Below are 19,632 nucleotides of genomic sequence, written 5' to 3'. Positions count from 1 at the left end.
GGTCAAACGGGCGTCTTGGACGGATCCATATGAATAGTCAAATGGGTGTGAACTGTGTGGTCGACGCAGAGGCCACCCACATCCTAGCAACCAACTACCCTGGATGGCTTCAAATGCAGTCTCTGGCGACATCTTGATTGACAGGTGCGACACTACCAAGATAAACTGAATACTAGATATTCCGTTACCAGGATCGATTCGGGACAATGGCAACAATTTGATCGACCAATAGTTTTGTCATGGCTATCTTGCTACTGACAAGGACTTGCTAGGCGCGGTTAACCTCCCGTTGCTATTCGTCATTTATTATCTTTTCATTCACAGCTTCTAAACCACTACTCGTCACAGTCTTCAGTTCTATCGACTTATATTGAAACTAAAAATATAATGTCCCAGGAACAAAATAAATAGGTACATGTCTCATTCTCGCGTCTGCGCGCCTCATCCTTTTGGTAACTAGGCTATACTCTCTCTTGAGTTCTCAATTCTTAATCTACTCTAACGCGATGTTGACCCACTGAACGATGATGAGTCTCTTACCAGTTTACTTGACGCGAACGACACAGCGGACAACACTGACGAGCTCGATATCTCGGACACTTCATCGGAGTTGGAAAACTTCACAGGCGACAAGATTGATAGAAGCAATACCGAGCCTTACCCGCACAACGCTCCTCATGTTCACGTCATCGGGCAGACACCTATCTATCATGGCGAGGCTACTACGGTGGGCTCGCACAATGGATTTGGGGTGGGATGTTATGGAGACTCTCTACCGCCTCGTGCTTCTCCTTATGGTTCCGCGAAAACTACAGACTTCGTTCAGCATCATCAAACGCCTCACCTTTCCACAGGCCGAAACTTGCACGGTGAATGTATAAAACATATCAATACCATTTTACCTTGGTTCTATGTAAGCCGGTCCTTTTAGTATAAGTGGCAGTCATTCCTCAATCTACTGAAACGAGCAGTTAGTCAATGTTGCCGCGCTTAGTATTGCATTCGAGCTCTATGCCATTAGCCCTCATCGGCACCCCTTCGTTACCGGAGTCCCTAAGCTAGATAGCTTGACGCCGGTCCTCAAGCACATCCAATTCCGGGGTCGCCCATCTCCTCTCGCGACTTCTCAATCCTCGCATACCTAGCGTACACCAGCTCTGCCCTACCAACACACTCCTGGCAGAAGATCGCGTCGCTCTGCCTCTGGTCCCCCAAACAAATCATCACCTTGCACTGCGGATGATTATTGCAATTCGATGCACACGGCCGTGTTGGGGCACACCATACCTGGTGCCCACACATCAAATAATGCACATTCATCCAATCGAGCGCCTCGCGACTCAGATGGAAGAAGGGCCGAGACAACAAAGACTCAGTCTGTTCGTTATCAAGACTGAATTCAGAATTGAGTAGTGGACGCGTGAGAGCGATGCAGCGCCGCGAATACTTGGGGGTGGTATCATAGGGATCTGGAATGCGGGGATAGAAGCTGGGGTCTAAGTCGAAGAAGTCCTTGGGGGGATGCATGATGATATACCGGTCGTATGGAATGCCGGTGCACACTTCGCAGTATAATGAGTCGTGAGCTTGCGTTGCGCTGACTGGTGGTAGGAGATTGTCAGCCAGATTTGGACTGAATAATGTCAGCATTTCGTCGACCACTGAACAAGACCTGAAGTACTCTACATTTCGTGTGCTACTGGATTCATGATGTTATTTGCATTAGAAGAAGCCCATTCCGTGGCGTGTTGGCAATTTCGGCCACAGCGTCTATCAATCTCATCAATGGCGATGAGATGTCCGCAGCTGAGGAGGTGGAAGCGACCAGCTTCGGTGACCAGCCCGTCGGTGAGGGTACAGCAGGGCTCGACGATGTTGGGGACGTATTCGTGAAATGGATCGCCGGGATGGTTGGCGTGTAGCAGACTGTGCATCTCAGGTTCATAAGAGGATTTTCAAAGCGCCTACGCCCTAGTTGAGCTATTACTAGTTCTGTAAAAGTACTTTAAATGCAGAAATATTTATAATTATATTAATTTTTCTAAAATAAGTTAAAACGGTTGCTAACTATAATTCTAAACCTTATTATTATTCTCTTATAGTACCAAATATCGATTTTCTAATAAGTCTGATGCGAGATTTAGTTGTATCCAACAGTTCAAGTATAAAAAAAGTTATTTACTTTCTAGGCCTATATAAAGCTTTTACTCTATAGTCTCTAGCTTCTGTTTGTATACAATAGCAAAACAAATTTTTTTTTTTTTTGCCTACTCTAGCATTAATTTTTTAGACCTACTTTAGCCAGAACTTTAAAGGCTTTTTCTTAATAACTTTATTATAAAAAAAGCCTAGCAGCTTAAAAAAATAAAAAAAAATATAGCTTTAGTATAGCTTGCCTTTTTTTATTAGGACTATATAATAAGTAAAAAGCCCTTATTTTTTTATACTTATTTACTAATAATAGAAGCTACGCCAAGCATTAAGCCTACTAAAGTAGCTAAAGTAGCTGCTTTTTACTAGCTACTTTAAAAACTAGTTACTAAAACTAAAACTGTAAAAAACTATAGCTATATAAACCTTTTTAAAGACTTTAAAAAGACGCTGAAGGTACAGTTGTGTGGGCCGTATGGGCTATAGGCGCTGGAGCGATGGTGGAGGTCTGACTGGGCAGAGAGTCAAGTTGCCGGTGTTCGGTTGGATGCGGGAGCGGAGATCGGGTAACCGAGGCTGGCGTTATTTTTTTTTTTTTGTTGAGATGGGCTGGTTGGGAAACCATGGTTGAGAGCTGTAGACTACCCTGGGCAGAAGAAATTGAACGCGTACGTTGAGGAGACTTTGAGAACTTTGAGAACATCTCAGGTTCAGTTTGAGGTTGATCATCCAAGTTCATGACGGAGTCGAGAGTTGAAGCTTTTAATATGAAAGGACAAATAGTGGAAACGATGAATATGAGTATCGATAATCAGCAAGCTGTTATGAGCTGGTGAAGGCTTTCACTTTCACCATTAAGCGATGGTGTTTCCACTCCCTGATTACAGCTCGCGGGGGTGGGCAATCGAACTTGTGTCAACCACAGTTAGCAAATCTGAACTTGAATACATCGCGAGCGACAAACGGCCTATCGCAGTTTTCTTCACCACCCCTACGTTAAATGGATCTCTAAGCACAGCTTCCCTGCTAGTGGGGGCGTGAGCAACGTGAATCGATTATATTTGATGGTCCGGCATGCTACCACAGCAACACTACTACATCGAGACCGTGATCGTTCGAGAAAGTCCAGGGATACCACCAACCTGCGACATAGAGCCTTCTCTCACGTAAGAGGCTACAACTCGTCAAATCTTCGCCAAGGTGCTCAGCTTGTACGATATCCATCTGTATAGACAGGTTATGCCAGCTCTTGCGCGCCCTTCCGCCTTCCCGCTCAATCTCCAGCTACAACTGGACTGGAGTACTGTAATCAATGTACACTCGGCCAAGAGAGCCATGGTCGGAGGCAGACTTGTTCGAGCTCGAATAGGGTCGTTTGCTGCTGATGGCCTGGTCACGTCCGTGTAGTGAGGCGTGCTATTCAAAAGTCGAAGATGAGGCGAGGGTGACTAAGCACTGTGCAAACGCGTCAAACACCGTCATGCAGGGATGCGGGCGGGTGCTGATAGGTCTCGAGCTATCACACCTCAGCACTCCAGCGGTCCTGCTCGTCCTGCTCGCCTTATTTTCTTGGATTGTGCCTGCCGATGGAGACGCGGCTGCTCCTGTTACAGGAAGTAGGAATTGCCGGGGGTGGTTCATAGCCCGCCATCCGCAAGGTACACCCAGTCCCACTATTCCATGACAGTCCGCTATCGCGAACCATCCCGCCCGCCATGTCCCTCGGCGGCCTTGGACACTTCCAGGAGCCGTCTGCGCCATATGACATTTTGCCTTTGATGGGCTCGCTCTCTAATGCGTTTTCAGGAACATCTCACGAGATCTTTGGTCCCAAATTGCCCACCATTCAGCCTGCGTCGCCGAACAAAGGCGCGCCGCACGCTCCAACACCTTCCCGCCCTGCTTTCTTTCCGCTGCCCAAGGGACACCCACATGCGATTGCCATTGCAAGCCCAGGATCCTCCACCGCCGAATCCATATCCGAGTTGACCACCTCCTCTTCGTCGCGGGACTCCCTCCCCCCTGCTCAGGCGCGCAACGGCGACAGCTCACCTCAGAAACAAGTGCGGAACAATAGACGGAACAAGTCCAACAAGTCGAATGCCAAATGGAATAGAGGCGGTTCTTCAGATGACACAGGCTCAGATCGCAAGCCGCCCACATCTCAGCCTCCAAACCCCACGCAGAGCGTCGTTCAATCACCCCAGCCTGCGTCGAAGCAGCGCCAACAGCCGACTATTGCTACCCACAACTCAGCAGCGAGTCAATCACGATTAATGGCAACAACTTTTGGTGGTCCCTCGGGTGATTCGCGACGGGGAGTAGTTTCTCCTCGGCCAAAAGGTCGCGGTATGACACGGCTACAATCCATATATATACACACTTGTCAAGTCTGACCTGCCTCTGCAGAAGCGAAGAATACCTTCTGCCGCAATGTAACCATCTACGGGCACTGTCGGTACGAGAACAGTAAGTGCTGGGCATTGCACCTGCCGAATCTTATGGTGACCTTGTTTAGCCTGCCCCTACATCCACGATCAGAGTAAATTGGGCCAAAATGAAAACGCAAGAAAAAGATTCAACGTCGATTCTCCGTCCTTCACGCCTCTGCAGGCAAGTACCAATGGATCTGTGACCCCGTCGTCTCGCAGCGCTGCAATCTCACCTAAAGCTGCAAACGCGGCTGTCTTCACACCAAAATCGCAACGCTCCAGTGAGTTTCACGTCCCTACCATTCGCGACTGCCTTACGCATGCTGATTTACTCAGCTGTCAGCACTCCACAATTGCACGCCAAAGAACCCGCCATCGAGTGGCCTGCGCAAGACTTTCAAGAGTTTGTACCACAGGTATTTGACAGTCAGATGGTGCGTGTGCAGGTTTCCTACAGTCCACTCATCTATGCTGCCCCGTAATTCCTTCTTGCTGCCTTCATGTCATCGTATCGTTATCCGAGTAGCCACACTTTGTGCTCCGCAACTCACAGATTGAATATAGGTTGACCCGAACGTTGGCTATGATCCTTTCAATACATCTACGAACATTTCTACACTCACTGGCTCAAGCCACCAGGCCACCCAAATCAATCCCTACAGCCAGGATCATTCAGGAGGGTACTACCCTAACGCCAACGCCTTTCAAACAACACCAGCATATCATTTATACTGGCCCGTCGGACCCCAGCCTACCGGTCTACTCGCTTATCAGCGCACTGCACATGATTTCTTCATTCCAGATACTATACGGGAGGACCTACAAAAGAAGGCGGAAGTTGGGCGCCAAACTCTCCCTAACACCTCTCTACCGGTCATCGAGCAGTTCCACTCCCTGTTTTGTCTAGACACGACCCCCCAAAAGAATACTGCGCCATTCGGTTACGCTAGCTGGATTTACAAAGCTATCTCTAGCAAAGATGGGAAGACTTATGCGCTGCGTCGTCTGGAGAACTTTCGGCTCACGAGTGAGACCGCTATCCGCTCAGCACAGCCTTGGAAGCGCATTCTCAACGGCAGTGTCGTGACAACGCATGAGGCTTTCACCACAAGAGCGTTCGGCGATAGCTCCCTTATCCTGGTCACTGACTATCATCCGAACTCGAAACCTCTCGCCGACGAGCATTTTAAGCCAATGCAACGCTTTCACGGGAGACAGCCTACATCGTCTCACGTACCAGAGCAAGTCTTATGGGGTTACCTTGTTCAGATTGCGTCTGCACTCAAGGCTATACATGGGTCCGGCTTAGCTGCAAGGCTAATTACGCCTTCCAAGATATTGCTTACGTCGAAGAACCGAGTACGTCTGAATGCATGTAGCATTATGGACATCGTTCAATTTGAGAACGCACGGCCTATTGCCGAGCTCCAAGCGGATGACTTTGTTCAACTAGGGCGATTGATCCTTTGTATTGCTAATAACAATGCCACCGCCCATCTGCAGATGCAAAAGTCTATGGATTACATCACGCGGAGCTACACAGGTCGTCTCAAGGAATGCATACAGTGGCTACTCAACCCCCAGCCCCCATCTGGAACACCCTCATCACCTACGACCACCGGAGCAATGCATAAAGACATTGATACATTCCTGGCCGGTATTGCAGATCAGATTGCGTCTGTGTTTGACAGCGAGCTACATGCTCAGGACACTCTCACCAACACTCTCGGGCGTGAGTTGGAGTCTTCAAGAATCGTCCGACTTCTTGTCAAACTCAACATGATCAATGAGCGTCCCGAGCTTGACGCTTCGCAGAGTATACCGGGAACTAGTACACCCAACCCTTCTGCTGTATGGGCAGAGACGGGAGAGCGCTACTACCTGAAGCTCTTTCGAGACTACGTCTTCCATCAGGTGGACGCCAACGGGCATCCGGTCACGGATTTGGCACACGTTCTCGATTGTCTCAACAAGCTTGACGCTGGTACGGACGAGAAGATTGCACTCATCAGCAGAGACGAGCAGAACGTTTTGATAGTAAGCTATCGCGAAGTAAAGAGGGGCTTAGAGTCGGCGTTCCAGGATTTGCTGAGAGCGGGACGCAGTTCAGGAAAATAGGATTCTGCTGACTCCAGTCCGTTCGGCTAGCATGAACAAGGAAAGCACCATGGAGGGCATCGACCATTAATTCACAACAGACATTACAGAGGCCATGGCCATGGCTGACATTGGATCAGGCCTTGATATAGATGACGTGCGATGGGACTAAGTAGATGATTCGAGAATTACGGAGGGTAGGAGCAGCACAGACACCATGAATAGACTTGGGACACGACATGGGGGACAGTGTTGGACAGTTAACGCGTTCTGATTAGTTGTGGAGACGTACGATTTGCTTATGTTGTTTTGAGATGGGGTTGAACAGGAAAGATTAGGGGAGGTACTGAAGGAAGGAGGGAAGATGTACACATTCATAACGCAATTAAGAACGCACTCTGATTCAGTTGAAGGTTTCTGTTAATCCTTGAATCCCGGTGGTTCCGGTTGTGTTGTGGTTGTTCCGAGGGCGAGGTGGCATGATAAACAAATCCCCACTAACATCGCAACCTCTCGATAGCCCAGGAAATGTAAGAAACTCGTAACAGTCTTCTCCGATGAATTTATAGCATACCTACAAGATGACACCTTTCATCTCTCGAAGTTCACGTTCGATAAGGTCCTTCTTTCGGCTGCACCTTCCCTCCACAGCACCGCTCTCGGCGGCTGCTGCTGGCCGACTTAGCGCGAAGCTTGCCATATGTACCCCTCGGTCACCGAATTTCTGCCCCACATCTTACATTTGCACTCCAATACAACACCAACGACGCACCTTTACGAACACCTATACAATGGCTGGCAAATACGAACTTCTGTGCTTGGAGAACCCGATTCTGGATATCCAGGGTGTTGGGTGAGTGCCTTGCCCATTACCTCCAATTACTTTAGAGTGACATGTGGGAGAGTACCGCAATAATCTTGGGCTCACGAATCTAGCGACCAGAAGCTGCTCGACAAATATGGCTTGAAGCCAAACGATGCCATCCTCGCGGACCCTGAGAAGCACTTGGGCATTTATGATGAGCTGATCAAGGACTACAACGCTGTCCTCATTGCTGGTGGAGCGGCGCAAAATACTGCCAGAGGTGCTCAGGTACGCCACGAACCTTGCCGATACAATTCTACTCCATCTCCTTTCTTCATCTACATTTATCGTCCATATCGTCTGTATAGTTGAAGCTAACACAATGCCACGCAGTACATCCTTGACCCCAACTCCGTCGTCTACATCGGCTGCATTGGCAAGGACCAGTATGGCGAGACCTTGGAGAAAATTTCCGGGCAGGCAGGTGTCAAGACCGAATACCTCTACGACGAAAAGACTCCCACCGGCCGCTGCGGTGTCGTCATCACTGGCCACAACCGCTCGATGTGCACCGATCTTGCCGCTGCGAACAACTACAAGGTAGAGCACTTGAAGCAGGAGCGGATCTGGAAACAAGTAGAGAACGCGCAATTCTTCTACGTCGGTGGTTTCCACTTGACAGTCTGTGTGCCTGCGATCAAGGCGCTGGCTGAGGAGGCCGCTGCTAAGAACAAGGTACAGACCACCTACCTTGCCCACACTCCACAACATGATGAATTGACATGATATAGACCTTCATCCTCAATCTCTCCGCACCCTTTATTTCACAATTCTTCAAGGACCCTCTCGACGAGGTCCTCCCTTACGTCGACATCTTGATCGGCAACGAGTCCGAGGCCGCCGCTTTCGCAGAATCGCACAACATCGAGTCCAAGGACGTCAAGGAGATCGCAAAGGAGATCGCTAAGTTGCCCAAGAAGAACTCCAAGAAGTCAAGGACAGTGATTTTCACCCAGGGAACTGACCCGACCATCGCTGTGAGCGCGAAGGAAGGTGGTGATGTCGATGTTGAGGAGGTACCGGTGCATGCCATCGCGGCGGAGAAGATCAACGACACCAATGGTGCTGGTGATGCGTTTGCTGGAGGCTTCGTCGCGGGTATCGTCCAGGGCAAGTCGCTCAAGAAGTCCATCGACATGGGCCAATGGCTCGCCAAGTTGAGTATCCAGGAGCTGGGACCTTCATACCCCCAGCCCAAGCAGACGTACACTTCCAGCTAAGCGTCATGTAAATGAGCGCAACAGCTCGTGTATTTCAACAATCTACGAGAGCATGTCTGACGCAAGAGAGTCGATTTGCGAGTTAGGGCCCAACTAGATAAAGCTTGGGCGAAACCAAAGCATTGCCTGGTGTTTTGGAATAAGCGAAAAGGATATCGAACTTTCAACAGCTGTTCAATAGATACCCTCAGCTACACGCTATCATGAAGCAGCGACAATGAATAACGTGAATAAACAACAATGCAAGTCCCAGTACTTTGTGCAGAATTTACAAGACAGCGTTACTAGCATGTTAAAAAAGAATACTAATTACTGATAATTGCTGTTGAAGGGTAAGGGGCAAATGCGTATGTAAATCTGAAATTTACCGCACTTCTAAAATTACATAAACACTGAATTTACTAAATTATCGATACTTCCATTTATTCCTGTCTTGATTAATTTAGGCGCTGATAGCAGCAAGAAAAAGCAAAAAGAAACTGAGGTTTGCCAACTGCCCGAATCGTAGTAGCAGACTCGCGTGGGGCTGTGTGCAGTGAATGCTATGCGCATGGTAAAGACGCCATGTGCACGAACCAGGAGACCTGCGAGCTATGTCAAAGGCGCGCCCATGATGGTGAAGTTGTCGCTTGTAGGCGCATAAAATGCAAGGACTTCGTCACTTGCACCTTGAAAAAGTGCATTTTTTCCCACGCCAGCCAAGCATTTCCAAACGACAGTTTTGATAAGTACGTCAAGAGACGGCTGCAGAGGCTGCAGGGCAAAGAGACGATTCCAGCATACATGGCATTGCCGGATACGCTTGATATCCACTCTGAGGCCAAGCCAAGCGGAAATCAGGGCGAAAGGACTGGTCCAGCGCATGCGTGGACGAACTCAGATGATGAGGCAATGGATTTAGGTGAATAGTCGCCTAAGGGTGCTTATGCGGTTGGTGTGTTTTCTAAGACCAAAAGATACCACATGTAGACAGACATAAAGAGTTTTGTAAGGCATATTCCCCAGTAGCTTATGCCCTCGCGAATAAAAATTCTAGATAAGAACATTTATTAGCAGAAGGTTGAGTTTCCATGGCTGCAAAAAAGAAAGTGCCCACTCGCGGAATCGCTACTCTATTGTTAGTTCCAGGAATCGAACTAGCGAGTTTTGGGTATACTGACAACCGCGGATCTTCGCATATGCATGTTACTAATACAAGTGCGACGCTGTACCCCTAAGCCAAGCGGGCGGTTGAATTATGGATTGCTGGCAAAATGTTAAATATATGTAGTTGATCAAAGTGAGAACTCGCTTGCTATACATGGTTGATGACTATTCAAATTAATATTTAGGTCAGACTAAGAGACATTGTGTGGGGCCAGAAGCGAGGGAGGGGTAGTTAAGAGTCGGTAAACGAAGATGGATCTCCCTTCCGACTGGGTGGTGTCAAGATTCTACACTATCTACTAGAGAATGGCACTTGACTTCGCCCCTTTGGCGGTCTGGTTAAAAGGTGAGGCATATCGTACGAGTCTTACCAGCGCGAAAACGAGAATCGTGTTGCGCAAATATAGTCGTGTTTCCGGTGGCGCTCGATCGCCATCTTTTGGCCTCACATCCGATGAAGCGACCATGAAGCTGGGGGCATGTAATTCTTAGGTACATGCTAAAGTCTGTGTATACCTAGTATAGCATGTATTAAGGAAGGCAGATATAAAATCAATACATTCTATAATATGTATAACAAGCTGAATACTAAAGTTTGACTTAAGATGGTAACATGTCCAACAGTGCCGTGTTTCCTTCGACCACCTCCAACAGCAGCGCTCTTTCTGAATACATCATCCTGTCGTCTTTTGAGTGCAAATGTTCCGAACCAATTCACATGACCATAAATGATGCCTTCCAGAGGTGCAAACAGTCGCGTGGCAATGCCGAGAACTAGCCTCACCTTTCCAAGTGCAGAAGCTCCGACCACCGAGTGCATCATCGGCCGGCCGTTGAGGCCAGGCAACTCCTCACTTTAAATACCACGTTGTCTTCCGCAACTTTCACCCCACAGTCCTTTCCGAACTCGTATCTCTAGTATCGAAATCACCATACTGCCTTGCACGGAACGCAATTCGACCCGCAAACATGGCGGACGCCGGCGTGGACATCGCAGCCCTCACCGAAGACCAACAACTCGCGCTCCAAACATACACGGCCGTCACTGACCAGGAAATCGACAAAGCGATACCCCTGCTGCAAAGATGCCAATGGAACGCTCAAATAGCAATCACACGCTTCTTCGACGGCGAACCCGCTGAAGACCCCGTCGCTGCTGCCACGGCCGCACAGCCCGCACCGCAAGACATCCGCCGGCAAGAAACACTGCTCAACGGCTTCACATCCTCCCCGCGATCGTCGACCAGCAGCGCGAGGCGAGTACGAATAGAACCCGCACCGAGGGTAGTGCCGCAACCAGAGAGCCAAGTCAGCACGCAAGTACCACTCGTGCTTGCAGTGCTGTTTGCGCCGCTGTCGCTGGTATATTCGCTGGTGGGGAAGTGGTTCAGGTTTATGGGATGGCTGTTCCCATTCCTACCTAGGGCATGGGGCCGCGTGACCGCAAGCAATATCAATACACCTGCGTCAAGGCGAAGTGCGAGTGGACGGCGACCGCTGAACCCACGGGATACGGCGGCGCGGTTTATCCGCGAGTTTGAGGAGGAGTACGGGAGTCACCAGCTGCCGTTCTTCGAGAGCGGATACGCGCAGGCTTTTGATCTGGCGAAGAAGAACCTGCAATTTCTGATGGTGGTTTTGATTTCGCCGGAACACGATGAGACGGCGAGTTTCGTACGGGATACTCTACTCTCTTCTGAGGTCGTCGAGTTCATACGCGACCCTGCGAATAGCATCATCATCTGGGCTGGTAATGTCCAAGACTCCGAAGCCTACCAAGTCGCCTCTGCGCTGAGCTGCACCAAGTTCCCCTTCACCGGCCTTATCGTACACACGCCCCAAGTCTCTAGTACAGCTATGGGCATAGCGACGCGCATAGCTGGGCCCACGCCGCCGTCGCAGTTCATCTCTAAGCTGAGGACTGCTATGCAACAACATACCCAGCCATTAGAAAGAGCCAGGAACCAAAGAGCAGAACAGCAGGCGACGAGGAACATACGGCAGCAGCAAGATAGTGCATATGAGAGGAGTCTGGCGACGGACAGAGAGAGGGCAAGGAAGAAGAAAGAAGAAGCGGAGCGCAAAGCGAGAGAAGAAAAGGAAGCTCTGGAGCACGAACGGGCTATTGAGCTATATGCACAGAATCTCGATCAGTGGCGGAGATGGCGCGCGTCTCTAATAGCGAGCGAACCCGGCCCAGATGAAAAGGATATCGTGCGGATAAGTCTGCGCATGCCCAACGCTGATCGCGTCGTACGCAAATTCGCTGCCGATGCGCCTATCGAGGAACTATATGCATTCGTTGAGTGCTACGATATCCTCCAGTCCCCACAGGGGTCTTCAGAAAAGTCCGACAAGCCACAAGGGTTCGAGCACGAGTACAAGTTTCAACTCGTCTCGCCCATTCCACGCGAGGTTATCGAATTCAAAGCAGGCGGCACGATCAAAGCGCGCATCGGAAGGAGCGGCAACCTCATTGTCGAGCGAACGGATCTCGAAGGCGACGAGGACGAGGATGACGATGAGGATGACGAGTAAGAAGGTGGGCTTGCAGTGCATTGTAGGGCGTTCGTTGTGATTAGCTTAGCGTGGGTGGGGTTTTCATGTACATGATGTGTTCCCGAATATAGATAGGGTGAACCGAGAGTTAGCTAGGCATGGAGCAATTGTCAAAAGCACCACATCATCACCAAGGCCAGGATACAAATCATGAACGCAGAACTCCCTGATAATAAGATGTTAAGCAAAAGCGACTATGACACGAAGTGCTCTCGGGCAAAGAAGCACAACCTTCCCCCACTAGGCAATGAACATGCTAGGGTGAGGTGGTATAGAGGTGCTTCAGCGTACCAAGGAAGCATCCGCATATCCATAGAAAGTCCAAATAATCCCAAACGATACCGCATCTCTTCAATCCATGCTGCAATTTGTGTGATCAGCCCTTCCTAGTCTGTTGTTCCCCGGGTGCCGGAATGGTAGTGGGAGGCAAGAGAAAGCATTGGGAAATAGAAAGAGTGCAAAACTCGACTTCTGATCGTGCATCCTCCTCGCGTCACCCTACAGGCGTTATGGCCGCCGGAGGGAAGGCCGTTGAGCCAAAGCAACTGAGAGTATAGCCGCTGACTCTTCGTAGGCGTGCTGCGATAGCTCGGTGGGGTAGAAGGTTGTCTTACGACAGTAACAATCGATGGTATAACAGCGATAAGCAACCAGCTAAGGTTGCGTTATCATAAATCAACCGCCTTGGCCGTTCGGTGGAGTTCGTCCCCAGGAGCTATGCGCATTGTCCTGGTATGAGCTAAAGAGCAACGGGCTCGCCATGTTAGCTCCGTTCGTGTATCCGTGTTGGTTGCCATTGAAGTTGCTGCCGTACACCGATCCCCAGTTTGAAGGGCTGCCGCCTGAGTTTCCCCAAGCCGCGCCACTACCCAAACCACCACTGATAGGTCGTGGTGCCCTGGCGGTGCTAGGAGTCATGGCCTCTGCCCCCAGGAGTGAGTTCGCAGAATCACCACGGACATGGCCAGACATTCCGGGACTCATGCCATTCATGGGCGACCTGCGGAGGTCGTTCCCAAGTCCGTTACCTGTCATCATGGAGGGAGACGAAGGTCCTGGCGCGTCATTGTACTGCCGATTCCAGATTGAAGGCGAGTTCCATTGGCCATCTGGAAGAGAGGGTAGGTTGGCCGCGTGGCGTACTGAAGAGGTAGACCCAGTTCTACCCATAGGTGTAGACAGCATCGCTGCACCTGGAGCAGGAGACAGGGGCTTATAGTTCTTCACAGAGTTCACCAACTCGCTGATAGAGAACGGAGCCGGTGCAAAGGTGGTGTCGTTGACAACGGTAGTATCTTCGAAAGTCTGCTCCGGCGGAGTCGGAGGGATGTCCTCATCTTCTTCCACCAATGGATCCAGACCATCATCAGCTCCAACCAGGTCGTCCACCATACGATGCATCGCATTGTCCTTAGCCAGCGCAGTCGAAGCCGAATCAGAGGCTGCCGCAACGCTATGCGACTTCTGATCTTCGGGAATCGAGATTTCCGGGGGGATCAGGGGTAAGTCTACTGCCTGTACAGGAAGGACAGGAGAACCATCGGCCCTGTTACTTGGGCTCGCCAGAAGCTCTGACGGCAGGCCTTCTTCACGATAGATGAAGCGCGAGCCAGCCAGGTCTAAAGGGACATCTGCATTTTGTGTCAAGAGAAGGCCATCGATGAGTAAGTCTTTAACCCGCATAAGCATCTCGACGTTTGGGTGGTTCCGCTCCAGATCAGTCCATTTTCGCTTCATGGTGTCGCCAACATACCATAGTTTCAGCGTGTCTGGTGACATAAGTGGCTGGAAGCCAATGGTATCTGTATCTTCTTCAAGCATGTAACTCTCATCGGGAAGCTTTTCGACGGGAAAGCTCGAAGCTAAGAGGGTTAACGTTGCAGCGTAGGCCTTCCATAGCTCCTGAACATCAACGGTGGTCAGAGTGTTGGCGATGTTTGCGTGGAGCACTTGCCAGTAACGAGAAAACCATGTGCTATACAAGCGCAATCCTGGAAGGATACGACGGGCAACAGCGGTGATCTTGTCCGAGAGCTGTGTGGTGCGGTCACTATTCTGGTGCTTGACGTCGTCGCCCTCAGACAGGCGATCTAATTCCGGCTGGAGTACTTGGAGCAGAATAAAGAATGTCTTAACGTTGAGTCGGAGGTAGTAAAAATAAGTTCGCAGGATGTTTGCAGGCGGATTGGTAGCCCGCATCTGCACAGTCGTAAAATACTCAGCAGCAAGGTTGATAAGTATGATCTTTGTCAAGATGGAATCCAAGGGACGCTCCTTGAGCTCGATGGCCAAGTGACTTAGCACTTCACCTTCCAGTTCTTCGTGAGCAGCGAATTCCTCGCCCTTGTAGATTCTACTATGCAAGCGAATAAACCAAGCGATAAGGGCGCGGCCAGCAGTATTGGTGTCAGAGGATTTGTGATTGTTAATTAATTGTCCCTTGTCCCATGCAGCAATGACTCGCTTGAATTCGACCTCGAGGTTTGCCTTGGCTTGTGGGTGTGGCGACTTGCTTGCAAGCGAGCGATAGAGGTGATAGACGGAGCGGAAGTGGTCGCCATCCTCGCGGGAGATGACGGCAAGTTGGTTATGCGCATGGCCTGAGTCCGGGTGTATCTCGGCTGCCAGACCATAGTATCCTTTAGCGGGCCCCCAATTGCGCTCCTTGTCTTTCTCGACAAGCTCCGTTTCGCGGTAACGCGAGAGGTCACCAAGTTGAATTAGGGTCTGGTGGCAGGAGAGAAGGACCTGGTCTTTCAGTGTGGCGGGGATGCGCGGGCGCGGGGAAGTCTTGGAAGCTGGTGTGGTGTGAGCAGCGGCGTGGCCGGAGGGGTAAGTGTGCCTACAATCATCCTTCCACTTCTGTGCAATCTTGCGCAGCTCTGGCAGCCCGTCAAACTGGGCGTCGAGGTTTAGTATATACTGGCGGTAGAAGCGCTGGCTGGCCTTTATGAAGTGGAGATAGAGCTTCTGGAACTTCCTAATCTCCACAACGTGGTCCTTGGAGCGTTTGAGCTGCCCGTCTATCAGTACATGTTCCTTGCTCTGTTCTGCAAAGTATGACACACGATCTTGTGTTCCTGCCTGAAAATGGCGTTGACCTTCAGATGCGCCGCCCAGAGCTTTTGTTCGATTTCGTGGGCCGAGGCGTACTCGAAATTGGCGAAGGTGAGAGTCTCACAGGCGGTACGGTACCTGTCCTGTGTTAGTGGCTACGAGCATGGGGTAGTGATGGTTGCCTCCTACTCTTGCAGTACGACAGCCAGCTCGGCGCACGAGGATCCGTCTTCGGCGCGCTTGTTGAGCTCCTGTTCGATGGCCTTCGCCCGCCTGCTATTCTTTAGCACCATGCTACGAAGTTTTTCAATATATTATGCGCGCACCTGTCAAGTTGTTCGGTGTTGGCGGCCATGCCTTCTATACACATAGGCCGGTGACGTTCATATGTGACCCCACGGTCGGCCGGTAGGTCAGACGAAGGCACGGAGCAGTCGGCGAGCGTTGTGGCTGGCGTGCTCCATTTATGATGCGGTTTTCTGCCCCGGGATGAGGACAAGCAGCGAGCAGGAAGGTCTCAGAAGCAAACAGCGCCCAAGACGCGAGTGCGGCGACAGAGTGAGAGGGCGGTTAGGTAGAGGGCGGTCGTGAGGTGTGAGAAACTAAGGTTGAGGTGACTCGCCAACTAGCCGGGCAATTGGGTGGCTTCACCGCCAAGACATAAGGGTACCGCATCTCGGCCCGCTCTTCAGATGGCTACTACTGTAGACTTGGTCGGACCTCACTCACCGACCCCTCAGACAGACAGACAGACAGACAGCCTGCGGCGTTGAGACAGCCTTGCGAGACAGCCAGGACGTGCATCGGTCAAAGGTACAGCCCTCTTTCATACCTCGCCGCCCATCACATCACAATCAGACATCACTCACTCAATGGGAGTCAAGCGCTCACACCGGGACTCTGCGTCGTCATCAGAAGACCCTAGCACGCCGTATCCTCCCCAGCAGTCTGTCTCTGTCAAGCTTGTCCACTTGGATGCAGACTCGGCCATTTCTGATCAACCCGCTGTGATGAGGTGCTCGCTTCCCCCACATGAGCCTCTTAGCTTTGCTTCGTTCGACGAGTACGATGTGCACTACCGGAAAACGCATGTGAACCGATGTTCCGAATGTCATAAGAACTTTCCAGATGAGCATCTGCTACTATTGCATATTGCGGAATACCACGATCCCATTATTGCTGCGAAGCGGGATCAGGGCGAGAAAACGGTAGGTGCTTTGTCTTGATATCTCTTTGCCCGCATCGTATCTCATTTTTATTTCGCCCTCGAAATACTTGCCTATATGAAAGGCGTGGACATGCGGTATGTCGATAGCCCTTTTACGAATCGTATGACTGATAAGTCACAGTACGCATGTCTCTTGCCAAGTTGCGATCGCCTGTGCAGCACACCGCAGAAGCGTCGCCTCCACTGTATAGACAAGCATCAGTTTCCCCGCAACTACGATTTTGTCATTGTAAAAGATGGAATCGACCGGCGGAACAGCATGCTAATCCCTCGTCATCATCGGAGGAGCTCCAATTTCAGCTCCGCAGGTGGCATCACTGAAGCCACTGGGAGGCAGAGAGGTGAGTCTTCTGCGGGCACTGTGTCAGAGAGCATGGATATTGTAAAAGACAAGGAAGAGGATCAGAGTGACGTGGACGAGGAAGAGGAAGACGGAAAAGACGGCGAATGTAGGCGTTATCCTACTAGGCTTCATGGGCGCGGCGGATTTGGCCATGCTCAGGGGAGTAGTCGTGGACGTGGACGAAGCATCTCAACGACCTATCCTTCGCAGCCGGCTCCAGCCACAGTTACTCCGCCCACAGATCCAATGGAGAAGCTTGCTTCCAGTATGTCAGCGCTGCAGTTTGTTCCTCACAGTGTGCGGGTAGCCCGAGGAAGAGGAAGGGGAAGAGGCGTTTGACAGGCCTTTGGTATGCGGGTCGCGCCATATGCCCTAATGCCAAAACCACAGGACTTCCTAAGAATGCTGCATCTCACCAGACCCTATGATGTCCTTGTCTTAGTGATGTTGCACTGCTCTGTTCCTTCTCAGCTTCACACGTGGCTTGGTCACATCAACATTCCAGAGCTCTTCGGCCGGCCTCCTGTACACACAACACCAACACACAACACCCCGTACCCGCCGTTATCTGCCGTCTTTGCCGCGCGCAACTATTGCGGTACGTATCTATCTGCTCAAGCTATCAAGAACGGCGCTAATCGCGTCAACTGCACCACTACAGCCTCCGCAATGTGACCGTCGTTTAGGCGATGGAACACATCGCTCGGCTACACTACGCGTACCGCAGCCTCCTGCTATTGTTAGACCATCTACAGACCTTCCGCCTAGTGAAAGCAGAGTGCAGCCTTCTCCCCTGCTGCCATGTGGCCGAGCTACGCGTGATTACCACCGCGTCGCGACAATTGCCCAACAGTTGCCTGCACGCAGTCGTACTACGCGTCCGAGCCCCGAATGTCCTCAGGACAATTATGAAATCGACAACCGTCACGCGCTGCACCATCGCAAATGAGATCCTCCGCCGGAGGAAGCAAATCGAACACGACAATCGTCACCCCCACAATCACCCCGAATACAGCGCCGACCTGATCAGTATATCGATCGAAGACATACCGCCCACGAGAACACGCTCCGAGCGAAGGACAGAGCCATCTGAGTTGTCAACAGCTGACGAGCAGGGCATCGTAGAGCCAGGTAGCATTCATACAAGTGCGCTCAATAATACCAGCGCGCCGTCAGGTAAGCTATAGCAATGGCTAGTGATACTTCTGCGCGCCTAGAGAACTCGAAGCTAATTAGACGTCGATAGCGCAACGTCGGAAGTCGAGCATGTGGAGACCCGGGCTATTTGCCAATCAACAGAACAGTGCTATATTTGCAGCGTTGCAACGAGAAGTGGCAGGCAGCGCTCGAATAACACAGTCTATACAATCAGCACCGTATGAACGATTGAGTGGATCTACACAAAACGAGTGCCCAGATTCACAAGAAGAGGTGCAAAAGCGCGTGGGAACACCCCAGCCAAGAGCACATCTGCTAAATGAAAAGGATCTTCTCGACACTACTTTTCGTTTCCCGCCGACCGAGAACACTTTTAGCAATCACGAGCAGCACAGCATAAACTCCGAAAGCAATCCTCCACGTGCATACCCAGAGGCTCCGCGGGACTACACATCACCAGTATCAGATATCACATTGTTTGAAGAGCCCGTCATATGCTCTCTAACCCAGCTAAAAGGTGGCGACGGTCATCAGTCCTATGTATCCTGTGAAGGGGCAGAACAGCATAGTGAGAACGACGAAGCCTCCCCCACGCCTGTTCCAAGACGTCGTGTACGGCAACAGCACGAACTGCCAATCAACCCAGCCCTCAGTGCCGCACACTCGCCTTCAATACCGCTCCGAGCCAGAGCCAAGACGAACGAGGGTATGCTCCAATTATGGGCTAACTCTTCTAAAGAGCCAACTACCATAGTACCTGCCCATCGACATCGACACAAACTCTCCCTGAACCTTCCTGTTATAACATCCATTCGTCGACCTGATGGCATTCAGCAATCTGAGCTCACCCCGGGAAGAACCAAATCCCCCCGTAGTACGCGGACACGCGATGCAATAAGCACCTTGATGCTAGCAGAGCGAGAACTGGAGTACAAGCACCGGCGTATCTTCATTGGCACTGCATCCCTCGACGATCTCCTCGAGCTACTAGAAGTCTCTCCCGAGCATACTACAACTAAATATGCAGTAGCGAAGGCGTTCATGATCCTGTCTTCCGACGAGCAACTCTACGCACGGCAATGCTCCAGAAGGCCAGAAGGCTGGGAGCTCGTATCGAGAGTTACACTAGACCTTACAGATACCGACTACGTAGCGCAATCACAAATCAAGCTAGGATCAATAACCCTACGGCAATTCTTAAACTTAATACCCTTCGACGAGGAAGAGGTGGAAGCACTGCGTGTCATTGAAGCGTTTTCTGCGGCTAGCCATATGGATGTGAAAGCTAGTGTTGGCACGGGAAGCAAAGCAAGAGCATTCAGGAGCTGGATGGTAAGCCTGGAACACACTGAGCGCTGAGGGCCTCCACTTTGCCC

General features: G+C 50.9%; 7 protein-coding genes across 7 annotated transcripts; 5 read left to right on the top strand and 2 right to left on the bottom strand.

The window, feature by feature from the left end:
* Positions 1–980: 980 nt before the first annotated feature.
* K460DRAFT_159380 (uncharacterized protein) lies at positions 981–2,008 on the bottom strand. Its single transcript, XM_040926875.1, has 2 exons — positions 1,687–2,008; positions 981–1,633 (listed from the first exon to the last, which is right to left on the bottom strand). The coding sequence occupies exons 1-2, from the start codon at positions 1,932–1,934 to the stop codon at positions 1,081–1,083; spliced, it is 801 nt and encodes a 266-aa protein (XP_040786726.1). The 5' UTR covers positions 1,935–2,008; the 3' UTR covers positions 981–1,080.
* A 1,858-nt stretch (positions 2,009–3,866) lies between these two features.
* On the top strand, positions 3,867–6,701 carry K460DRAFT_408463 (uncharacterized protein; the record flags this gene model as incomplete). The annotated part of the gene is made up of 5 exons (XM_040937165.1): positions 3,867–4,500; positions 4,561–4,620; positions 4,670–4,864; positions 4,920–5,017; positions 5,148–6,701. The coding sequence occupies 5 exons, from the start codon at positions 3,867–3,869 to the stop codon at positions 6,699–6,701; spliced, it is 2,541 nt and encodes an 846-aa protein (XP_040786725.1).
* A 507-nt stretch (positions 6,702–7,208) lies between these two features.
* Positions 7,209–9,140, top strand: K460DRAFT_369026 (Ribokinase-like protein). The gene is made up of 4 exons (XM_040933881.1): positions 7,209–7,533; positions 7,617–7,773; positions 7,879–8,220; positions 8,277–9,140. The coding sequence occupies exons 1-4, from the start codon at positions 7,472–7,474 to the stop codon at positions 8,763–8,765; spliced, it is 1,050 nt and encodes a 349-aa protein (XP_040786724.1). The 5' UTR covers positions 7,209–7,471; the 3' UTR covers positions 8,766–9,140.
* Positions 9,141–10,880: 1,740 nt separating this feature from the next.
* On the top strand, positions 10,881–12,449 carry K460DRAFT_357784 (uncharacterized protein; the record flags this gene model as incomplete). The annotated part of the gene is made up of 1 exon (XM_040932061.1): positions 10,881–12,449. One exon carries the CDS (start codon positions 10,881–10,883, stop codon positions 12,447–12,449), a length of 1,569 nt encoding a protein of 522 aa, XP_040786723.1.
* A 696-nt stretch (positions 12,450–13,145) lies between these two features.
* On the bottom strand, positions 13,146–15,882 carry K460DRAFT_408460 (uncharacterized protein; the record flags this gene model as incomplete). The annotated part of the gene is made up of 5 exons (XM_040937164.1): positions 13,146–15,268; positions 15,317–15,485; positions 15,539–15,665; positions 15,717–15,800; positions 15,854–15,882. 5 exons carry the CDS (start codon positions 15,880–15,882, stop codon positions 13,146–13,148), a joined length of 2,532 nt encoding a protein of 843 aa, XP_040786722.1.
* A 517-nt stretch (positions 15,883–16,399) lies between these two features.
* K460DRAFT_261054 (uncharacterized protein) lies at positions 16,400–17,425 on the top strand (the record flags this gene model as incomplete). Its single annotated transcript, XM_040927463.1, has 2 exons — positions 16,400–16,735; positions 16,877–17,425. Coding segments are annotated over 2 exons (885 nt in total), but the record flags the coding sequence as incomplete, so codon positions are not given.
* A 362-nt stretch (positions 17,426–17,787) lies between these two features.
* K460DRAFT_288712 (uncharacterized protein) lies at positions 17,788–19,615 on the top strand (the record flags this gene model as incomplete). The annotated part of the gene is made up of 2 exons (XM_040929066.1): positions 17,788–18,274; positions 18,345–19,615. The coding sequence occupies 2 exons, from the start codon at positions 17,788–17,790 to the stop codon at positions 19,613–19,615; spliced, it is 1,758 nt and encodes a 585-aa protein (XP_040786720.1).
* Positions 19,616–19,632: the final 17 nt, after the last annotated feature.

Source organism: Cucurbitaria berberidis (assembly GCF_010015615.1).
Source record: "Cucurbitaria berberidis CBS 394.84 unplaced genomic scaffold K460scaffold_4, whole genome shotgun sequence".
Lineage (NCBI taxonomy): Eukaryota > Fungi > Ascomycota > Dothideomycetes > Pleosporales > Cucurbitariaceae > Cucurbitaria > Cucurbitaria berberidis.
This window is presented reverse-complemented; position numbering and strand designations above follow the sequence as displayed.